Genomic DNA, 11,336 nt, shown 5'->3' with positions numbered 1-11,336 from the left:
ACATCCATTCCAGAAAAAACAAAACCCAAGACAAAACCAAAACCAGACCAAGATGAACAAAAATCCACACCTGTTACAGTTGAGGAGAAACCTACACCTACTCTTGTTGAGGAACAGCCAGAACCAACACCCAAAACAGAGGAAGACAAAAAGACACCAAAACTCAAACACAAACCCAAAACAAAGAAATTTGTCACAAAACACACAGAGGAGGTCACTGAAGAGGAAGTTTCTGAAACCCCTAAAGTTGAAGAAACGGACATTACAGTCACACAGATCGAAGAATTTACAGAAATACATGAAACATCTGTTCCAAGGAAACCAAAACCAGAAAAACCAACACTAAAACCAGTCAAAGATGAACAAAGACCCACACATCTTACAGTCGAGGAGAAACCCACATCTACTTCTGTTGAGGAAAAGCCAACACCTGTTCCTGAACAGCCAGAACCAACACTCAAAACAGAGGAAGACAAAAAGACACCAAAACTCAAACACAAACCCAAAACAAAGAAAACTGTCACAGAACACACAGAGGAGGTCACTGAGGATGAAGTTTCTGAAACCCCTAAGGTTGAAGAAACAGACATTACAGTCACACAGATTGAAGAAATTACAGAGGTACATGAAACACTTGTTCCAGAGAAACTAAAACCAGAACAAAAAACAACACCTTCTCCAACAAAACCTAAACCAAAAGAGAAACCAAAACCAGACAAAGATGAACAAAAACCCACACCTATTACAGTTGAGGAGAAACCCACACCTACTCCTGTTGAGGAAAAGCCAACACCTGTTCCAGAACAGCCAGAACCAACACCCAAAACAGAGGAAGACAAAAAGACACCAAAACTTAAACGCAAACCCAAAACAAAGAAACCTGTCACAGAACACACAGAGGAGGTCACAGAGAAGGAAGTTTCTGAAACCCCTAAGGTTGAAGAAAAACATATTATAGAAACACAAGTTAAAGAAATTACAGAGGAAATATGTGAAACACAACCACAACAACCAGTAAAAACAAAACCCAAGACAAAACCAAAACCAGTCAAAGATGAACAAAAACCCACACCTCTTACAGTTGAGGGGAAACCTACACCTACTCTTGTTGAGGAAAAGCCAACACCTGTTCCTGAACAGCCAGAACCAACACCCAAAACAGAAGAAAACAAAAAGACACCCAAATTCAAACACAAACCCAAAATAAAGAAAACTGTCACAGAACACACAGAGGAAGAAATTTCTAAAATCCCTAAGGTTCAAGAAACAGACATTACTGTAAGAGACACTGAAGAAATTACAGAAAAAATACATGAAACACCTGTTCCAGAGAAACCAATACCAGACGAAAAACCAACACCTACTCCAACAAAACAAATACCAGAAGAAAAGCCGAAGCCAAAGCCAGTCAAAGATGAACATAAACCCACACCTCTTACAGTTGAGGAGAAACCCACACCTACTCCTGTTGAAGAAAAATCAACACCTGTTCCTGAACAACCAGAACCAACACCCAAACTTAAACACAAACCTAAAGCAAAGAAACCTATCACAGAACATATGGAGGAAGAAGTTTCTGAAACCCCTAAGGTTGAAGAAACAGATATTACTATTATAGAAACAGAAGAAATTACAGAGGTACATGAGACACAGCCATTACCTACACCTAAGAAACCAACACCAGTAGGAAAACCAAAACCAGTCAAAGATGAACAGAAACCCACAATTCTTACAGTTGAGGAGAAACCCACACCTACTCCTGTTGAGAAAAAGCCAACACCTGTTCCTGAACAGCCAGAACCAACACCAATAACAGAGGAAGACAAAAAGACTCTTACACCAAAACGCAAACCCAAAACAAAGAAACCTGTCACAGAACACATAGAGGAGGTCACTGAAGATAAGGTTCCTGAAACTCCCAAGGTTGAAGAAACAGTTACAGTCACCCAGATGGAAGAAATTACAGAAGAAATACATGAAACACCTGTTCCAGAGAAACCAAAACCAGAAGAAAAACAAAAAGCAAAACCATATAAAGATGAACAAAAACCCACACCTTTTACAGTTGAGGAGAAACCCACACCTACTCATATTGAAGAAAAACCAACACCTATTCCTGAACAGCCACAACCAACACCCAAAACAGAGGAAGACAAAAAGACACCAAAACTCAAACTCAAACCCAAAACAAAGAAAACTGTCACAGATCACACAGAGGAGGTCACAGACGAGGAAGTTTCTGAAACCCCTAAGGTTGAAGAAATTGACATTACAGTCACACAGATTGAAGAAATTACAGAGATACATGAAACACCTGTTCCAGAGAAACCAAAACCAGAAGAAAAACGAACACCTACTCCAACAAAACCAAAGCCAGATGAAACACCTGTTCCAAAGAAACCAAAACCAGAAGAAAAACCAACACCTACTCCAACAAAACCAAAGCCAGAAGAGAAACCAAAACCAGTCAAACATGAACAAAAACCAACACCTCTTACAGTTGAGGAGAAACTCAAACCTACAACTGTTGAGGAAAAGCCAACACCTGTTCCTGAACAGCCAGAACCAACACTCAAAACAGAGGAAGACAAAAAGACACCAAAACTCAAACGCAAACCCAAAACAAAGAAAACAGTCACAGAACACACAGAGGAGGTCACAGAGGAGGAAGTTTCTGAAATCCCTAAGATTGAAGAAACAGACATTACAGTCACACAGATTGAAGAAATTACAGAGATACATGAAACACCTGTTCCAGAAAAACCAAAACCAGAAGAAAAACCAACACCTACCCTAACAAAACTAAAGCCAGAAGAGAAACCAAAGCCAGTCAAACATGAACAAAAACCCACACCTCTTACAGTTGAGGAGAAACTCAAACCTACTCCTGTTCAGGAAAAGCCAACACCTGTTCCTGAACAGCCAGAACCAACACTCAAAACAGAGGAAGACAAAAAGACACCAAAACTTAAACGCAAACCCAAAACAAAGAAAACTGTCACAGAACACACAGAGGAAGTCATGGAGGAGGAAGTTTCTGAAACCCCTAAGGTTGAAGAAACAGACATTACAGTCACACAGATTGAAGAAATTACAGAGATACATGAAACACCTGTTCCAGAGAAACCAAAACCAGAAGAAAAACCAACACCTACTCCAACAAAACCAAAGCCAGATGAAACACCTGTTCCAGAGAAACCAAAACCAGAAGAAAAACCAACACCTACTCCAACAAAACCAAAGCCAGAAGAGAAACCAAAGCCAGTCAAACATGAACAAAAACCAACACCTCTTACAGTTGAGGAGAAACTCAAACCTACAACTGTTGAGGAAAAGCCAACACCTGTTCCTGAACAGCCAGAACCAACACTCAAAACAGAGGAAGACAAAAAGACACCAAAACTCAAACGCAAACCGAAAACAAAGAAAACTGTCACAGAACACACAGAGGAGGTCACAGAGGAGGAAGTTTCTGAAACCCCTAAGGTTGAAGAAACAGACATTACAGTCACACAGATTGAAGAAATTACAGAGATACATGAAACACCTGTTCCAGAGAAACCAAAACCAGAAGAAAAACCAACACCTACTCCAACAAAACCAAAGCCAGAAGAGAAACCAAAGCCAGTCAAAGATGAACAAAAACCCACACCTCTTACAGTTGAAGAGAAACTCAAACCTACTCCTGTTGAGGAAAAGCCAACACCTGTTCCTGAACAGCCAGAACCAACACCCAAACTTAAACGCAAACCCAAAACAAAGAAACCTGTCACAGAACACACAGAAGAGGAAGTTTCTGAAACCCCTAAGGTTGAAGAAACAGACATTACAGTCACACAGATTGAGGAAATTACAGAGATACATGAAACACCTGTTCCAGAGAAACCAAAACCAGAAGAAAAACCAACACCTACCCCAACAAAACCAAAGCCAGAAGAGAAACCAAAGCCAGTCAAAGATGAACAAAAACCCACACCTCTTACAGTTGAAGAGAAACTCAAACCTACTCCTGTTGAGGAAAAGCCAACACCTGTTCCTGAACAGCCAGAACCAACACCCAAACTTAAACGCAAACCCAAAACAAAGAAACCTGTCACAGAACACACAGAGGAGGAAGTTTCTGAAATCTGTAAGGTTGATAAAACACAGATTGAAGAAGTTACAGAAGAAATACATAAAACACCTGTTCCAGAGAAACCAAAACCAGAAGAAAAACCAATACCTACCCCAACAAAATCAAAGCCAGAGGAGAAACTAAAACCAGTCAAAGATGAACAAAAACCCACACCTCTCACAGTTGAGGAGAAACTCACACCTACTCCTGTTGAGGAAAAGCCAACACCTGTTCCTGAACAGCCTGAACCTCCCAAAATAGAGGAAGACAAAAAGACACCAAAGCTTAAACACAAACCCAAAACAAAGAAACTTGTCACAGAACACCCAGAGGAGATCACTGAGGAAGTTTCTGAAACCCCTAAGGTTGAAGAAACAAATATTATAGAAACACAAGTTGAAGACACTACAGAGGAAATATGTGAAACACAACCAACACTCATTTTGGAAAAAGCAAAACCAAAAGAAAAACCCAAGCCAAAATCAAAACTAATTAAAGATGAACAAAAACCCACACCTCTTACAGTTAAGGAGAAACCTACACCTTCTCCTGTTGAAGAAAAACCAACACCTGTTCCTGAACAGCCAGAACCAACACCCAAACTAGAGGAAGACAAAAAGACACCCAAACTCAAACGCAAACCTGAAACAAAGAAAACTGTCACAGAACACACAGAGGAGGCCACTGAGAAGGAGGTTTCTGAAACTCCCAAGGTTGAAGAAACAGACATAACAGTCACACATATAGAAGAAATTACAGAAAAAATACATGAAATACCTGTTCCAGAGAAACCAATTAAAGATGAACAAAAACCCACACCTCTTACAGTTGAGGAGAAACCCATACCTACTCCTGTTGAGGAAAAACCAACACCTGTTCCTGAACAGCCAGAACCAACACCAAAAACAGAGGAAGACAAAAAGACACCAAAATTTAAACGAAAACCCAAAACAAAGAAAACTGTCACAGAACACACAGAGGAGGTTGCTGAGCAGGAAATTTCTGAAACCCCTAAGGTTGAAGAAACAGACATTATAGTCACACAAATTGAAGAAATTACAGAAATCCAAGAAACACTTGTTCCAGAGAAACCAAAACCAGAAGAAAGACCAACACCAAAACCTGTCAAAGATGAACAAAAACCCACACCTCTTACAGTTGAGGAGAAACCCACACCTACTCCTGTTGAGGAAAAGCCAACACCTGTTCCTGAACAGCCAGAACCAACACCCAAAACAGAGGAAGATGAAAAGACACCAAAACTTAAACGCAAACCCAAAATAAAGAAACCTGTCACAGAACACACAGAGGAGGTCACTGAGGAGGAAACTGTAGAAACTCCAAAGATTGAAAAGGTTGATGAAACAATTACACAGGTTGAAGAAATTGAAGAAATAGTTGAAACACAACTAACACATATTCCTGAGAAACCACAACCAGAGGAACAACCTGTTCCAACACTACCTCAGCCAACACCTATAACAGAGGAAGACAAAAAGAAACCTAAACCAAAACCCAAACTCAAACCCAAAACAAAGAAGACTCTCACAGAACACACAGAAGAAATCACAGAGGAGGAAGTGTCTGAAACCCCTAAGGTTGAAGAAACAGAGGAAACAATTACACAAGTTGAAGAAATTGTAGAAGAAATACATGAGACACAGCCAACACCTACACCTAAGAAACCAAAACCAGAAGAAAAACCAAAACCAAAACCAGACAAAGATGAACAAAAACCCACACCTCTTACAGTTGAGGAGAAACCCACACTTACTCCTGTTGAAGAAAAGCCAACACCTGTTCCTGAACAGCCAGAACCAACACCCAAAATAGAGGAAGAGAAAAAGACTCTTAAACCAAAACGCAAACCCAAAACAAAGAAAACTGTCACAGAACACACAGAGGAGGTCGCTGAGGAGGAGGTTTCTGAAACTCCCAAGGCTGAAGAAACAGTTACAGTCACACAGACTGAAGAAATTACAGAAGAAATACATGAAACACCTGTTCTAGAGAAACTAAAACCAGAAGAAAAGCCAAAACCAGTCAAAGATGAACAAAAACCCACACTTACTCATGATGAAAGACCAGAACCAACACCCAAAACAGATGAAATAAAAAAGAAACCAAAACCTAAGACAAAGAAAACAGTCATAGAACATAAGAAAGATGTAACAGAAGAAGTTTCTGAAATCCCCAAAATTACTGAAAGAGATGAAACAATTACACAGATTGAAGAAATCAAAGAAGAAATACATGATACAAAACCAACACCTACTCCTAAGAAACCAAAATCAATAGAAAAACCAACACAAAAACCAGACAAAGATGAACAAAAACCCACACCTCTTACAGTTGAGGAGATACCCACACCTACTCCTGTTGAGGAAAAGCCAACCTGTGTTTCTGAACAGCCAGAACCAACACCCAAAACAGAGGAAGATGAAAAGACACCAAAACTTAAACGCAAACCCAAAACAAAGAAACCTGTCACAGAACACACAGAGGAGGTCACTGAGGAGGAAACTGTAGAAACTCCAAAGATTGAAAAGGTTGATGAAACAATTACACAGGTTGAAGAAATTGAAGAAATAGTTGAAACACAACCAACACATATTCCTGAGAAACCACAACCAGAGGAACAACCTGTTCCAACACAACCTCAGCCAACACCTATAACAGAGGAAGACAAAAAGAAACCTAAACCAAAACCCAAACTCAAACCCAAAACAAAGAAGACTCTCACAAAACACACAGAAGAAATCACAGAGGAGGAAGTGTCTGAAACCCCTAAGGTTGAAGAAACAGAGGAAACAATTACACAAGTTGAAGAAATTGTAGAAGAAATACATGAGACACAGCCAACACCTACACCTAAGAAACCAAAACCAGAAGAAAAACCAAAACCAAAACCAGACAAAGATGAACAAAAACCCACACCTCTTACAGTTGAGGAGAAACCCACACTTACTCCTGTTGAAGAAAAGCCAACACCTGTTCCTGAACAGCCGGAACCAACACCCAAAACAGAGGAAGACAAAAAGACTCTTAAACCAAAACGCAAACCCAAAACAAAGAAAACTGTCATAGAACACACAGAGGAGGTCACTGAGGAGGAGGTTTCTGAAACTCCCAAGGTTGAAGAAACTGTTACAGTCACACAGACTGAAGAAATTACAGAAGAAAAACATATTCCCAAAAAACTAAAACCAGAAGAAAAATCAACACCAAAACCACTTACAGATGAACAAGAACCCACACCTCTTACAGTTGAGGAGAAACCTACACCTACTCCTGTTGAAGAAAAGCCAACACCTGTTCCTGAACAGCCAGAACCAAAAACAGAGGAAGACAAAAAGACACCAAAACTTAAACGAAAACCCAAAACAAAGAAAACTGTCACAGAACACACAGAGGAGGTCACTGAGGAGGAGGTTTCTGAAACCCCTAAGGTTGACCAGACAGATGTTACAGTTACACAGATAGAAGAAAAGACACTGAAACCTAAACCAAAACCAAAGAAAATTAAATCAGTACACATTGAGGAGATCAGTGAAGAGGAAACTGTGGAAACTCCTAAGACTGACAAAACTGTTATCACAGATACACAGACTGAAGAAATTGAAGAAGAAATACTTGAAACAGAAACACCTACCCCAGAGAAACCAAAACCAACACCTACTCCAGAACAAAAACCCACACCTGCTCCTGCTGCTCCTGAGGAACCAAAGAAAGTAACAAAACCAAAAGATGAAAAACCAAAATCAAAGCTTATGCCTAAAACTAAGGAAAAGACAATAGTGACAGAAGAAATAGTTGAAAAGGAGGTACAGGAGACTCCTAAGATTGAACAAACAGAAGTCACTGTTACTGAGACTGTTGAAGAAATCATAGAAGAAGTAAAGCCTGAAGAAAAGATTAAGCCAAAGAAACCCAAAACAAAGAAGGTAACAGAAGAAATCATTACTGAGGTGACACAAATCACACAACCACTTGAAGAACAGGATATCTCTGAGACAACTATTATTGAAGAAGTTAAGGAGGAACCAAAGAAGAAGGTAACTGTAAAGAAGACTACTACAGAAACAAAACCAGTTCCTTTAGATGAACCTACGGAAGAAATTCAACCCATTCAAAAACAGGATATCTCTGAGACAACTATTATTGAAGAGGTTAAGGAAGAACCAAAGAAGAAGGTTAAGGTGAAGAAGACTACTACTAAAACAAAACCAATTCCTCTAGATGAACCTACTGAAGAAATAGAGCCACTTCAAGAACAGGATATCTCTGAGACAACTATCATTGAAGAGGTTAAGGAAGAACCAAAGAAAAAGGTTAAGGTGAAGAAGACTACTACAGAAACAAAATCAGTTCCTCTAGATGAACCTACAGAAGAAACAGAGCCACTTCAGGAACAGGATATCTCTGAGACAACTATCATTGAAGAGGTTAAGGAAGAACCAAAGAAGAAGGTTAAGGTGAAGAAGACTACTACTAAAACAAAACCAATTCCTCTAGATGAACCTACTGAAGAAATAGAGCCACTTCAAGAACAGGATATCTCTGAGACAACTATCATTGAAGAGGTTAAGGAAGAACCAAAGAAGAAGGTTAAGGTGAAGAAGACTACTACAGAAACAAAATCAATTCCTCTAGACGAACCTACAGAAGAAACAGAGCCACTTCAGGAACAGGATATCTCTGAGACAACTATCATTGAAGAGGTTAAGGAAGAACCAAAGAAGAAGGTTAAGGTGAAGAAGACCACTACTAAAACAAAACCAATCTCTCTAGATGAATCTACAGAGGAAATACAACCCATTCAAGAGCAGGATATCTCAGAGACAACTATAATTGAAGAGGTTAAGGAAGAACCAAAGAAGAAGGTTAAGGTGAAGAAGACTACTACCAAAACAAAACCAATTCCTCTAGATGAACCTACTGAAGAAATAGAGCCACTTCAAGAACAGGATATTTCTGAGACAACTATTATTGAAGAGGTTAAGGAAGAACCAAAGAAGACGGTTAAGGTGAAGAAGACCACTACTAAAATCAAACCAATCTCTCTAGATGAACCTACAGAGGAAATACAACCTATTCAGAAACAGGATATCTCTGAGACAACTATTATTGAAGAGGTTAAGGAAGAACCAAAGAAAAAGGTAACTGTAAAGAAAACTACTACAAAGATAAAACCAGTTCCTCTAGATGAACCTACAGAGGAAATACAACCCATTCAAGAACAGGATATTTCTGAGACAACTATTATTGAAGAGGTTAAGGAAGAACCAAAGAAGAAGGTAAAGGTGAAGAAGACCACTACTAAAACCAAACCAGTCCCTCTAGACCAACCTACAGAAGAAACATTTGTGCTAGAACAACCTGTCTTGTCTCCAGAGAAGATTGAACCTTCTGTGGAGCACGATGAGCTGAAGAAGGTCATTACAAAAACAACACAGATTTTCCAGAAAGAAATCATCTCAGAACAAAAGCCAGAAGATATTCAAGAGGTGACCGAAGTAAAGCAGCTTACTGAAGAAGAACTGGCTAAGGTTTCAGAAATATCAGAAATGATGGAGAAGGCAAAATTAGTTCCTCAACCAACACTTGTAAAAGAAATGGTATTACCTGAAGAAGAGCCAGAGGATGTTGAAGAAGTGATATCAAAGATGCAGACAGAAATGGCTGAGTTTATACAGGAACCAAAGCATTTGCAGGAGAGCAAAGTCACTAAACCTCTTTTGGTACAGAAGGAGAGAGTGATTTCAGAACAGTCTGAAGTCACAGAGGAAGTTACCACTAAGTTCATAACAGAGAAAGCTGAGATGTCAGAGGAGCCAGAGATAATGAAGACCTCTGTAGCTCACAAACCAACTGTGATTGAGAAGCAGGAGGTAAAGCGAAAGTCAATCACAAAACATACTGAGGAGAAGGTTCAGCCTACAGAGAAAGAGGAGGTAACTGAAATCACTGAGACTGTGATAGAAGAGACCCCTGAAGAGAAAGTGGTTATAACTGAAAAGCACAAACCAAAACCAACAGAGCAGAAGGAGCAGGAAATCATTGAAAAGACTGAGATTGATGAGGATCAGACAGAACAGACACAACAGACCACCGTACAAAAACAAAAACCAGAACAGCTGGAGACACAACAGGAGGAACAACAGACCACCACACCACTTCCTCGTAAGTGCCACGAGTGGCAGGCATCACACAGAGTGTCCAGCTGTAAACATTTTGACAGACATTGCATGTGGCTGGCACATCTGCACACTGCTTTTTGTGTTTCACTTTATCATTAATAACAACCACATTATGTGTTTCATACTTTATACTCTCAATACTTGTTTGTCTTCACATGAATACACTTTATTTGCTGCCAGACAGTGCATTTTTTTCACAAAGATGCAAAGCTTTTTATTTTTCCATGTATTGTATTATGCATGAGGCTTCTTATGTAGTAATTGTGTACTTTATCAAAGAGTATATGTTTCACAAATTATTACTTTGCTATAAACTTTGTTGCAGTATCTTTGCATAGTGTAAAATTTATTTGCGCTTAATTTTGTAGTTTGATGCTGCATGCCTAATGTGCAACCTAATCACTGCATAGGGTGATTCTCTTTTTTGCCACAAGTTTGTTTTCAATAATTTGAAAACCATGTTAAGCTCATTTGAAATCTATTAACATCTCCAGTTGGTTACTGATACTTCAAATTTTGTGATAAAGAGATGAGTTATTCAGTACTACCTTTGTAGCCTCTCCTTACTTTGATCACATTAGTAACAAAAGTGTGTAATAGAATTATGTGGATATTAGGAATCATTAACATGAGTAAGTAAAACTAATAGGTAGGCAACTTTTATGTAGGTATAAGGAAACTTGGTGTGTGTCACTGTTTGACTTGCTGATACTGTGTATAGCCTCCATATGTATTATGTTCACACACTAGTCACCAGCCATGCACACATCAACAAATATGCCTGAGTGCAGTGCTGTGTGGGCTGAGCCAGTCACCAGACTCCACTGCACCTGGCCTGAATTGATCAGCAGAGGACAACAAAGGGACCTTATGGGACTGGAGAAAAGGATTCAATAAAATTAATACTCAGCTGTGTATGTTGTATAAACTGCAAAGTCTGATGACCATTCCTTAAATAAAATTTCAAAGAATGACTCAGAAGTCATACATGAATTGAACTCATGCAAGGGTTTCACTGAGTA

The 11,336-nt window shown here is 39.3% G+C and overlaps 1 protein-coding gene across 1 annotated transcript in view; it reads left to right on the top strand.

Moving 5' to 3' along the window:
* Nucleotides 1-11,336, top strand: part of LOC135112913 (titin-like) — a 190,835-nt gene that overhangs the window by 123,557 nt on the left and 55,942 nt on the right. The window contains exon 70 of the mRNA XM_064027865.1: nucleotides 14-10,297. Within this exon, the coding sequence (XP_063883935.1) occupies nucleotides 14-10,297 (10,284 nt within the window). The remainder of the gene's footprint in view (nucleotides 1-13; nucleotides 10,298-11,336) is intronic.

The sequence above is a fragment of the Scylla paramamosain genome, chromosome 24, assembly GCF_035594125.1.
Source record: "Scylla paramamosain isolate STU-SP2022 chromosome 24, ASM3559412v1, whole genome shotgun sequence".
Lineage (NCBI taxonomy): Eukaryota > Metazoa > Arthropoda > Malacostraca > Decapoda > Portunidae > Scylla > Scylla paramamosain.
Note: the sequence above shows the minus strand (reverse complement) of the source record. Positions and strands in the feature narration are given on the sequence as shown.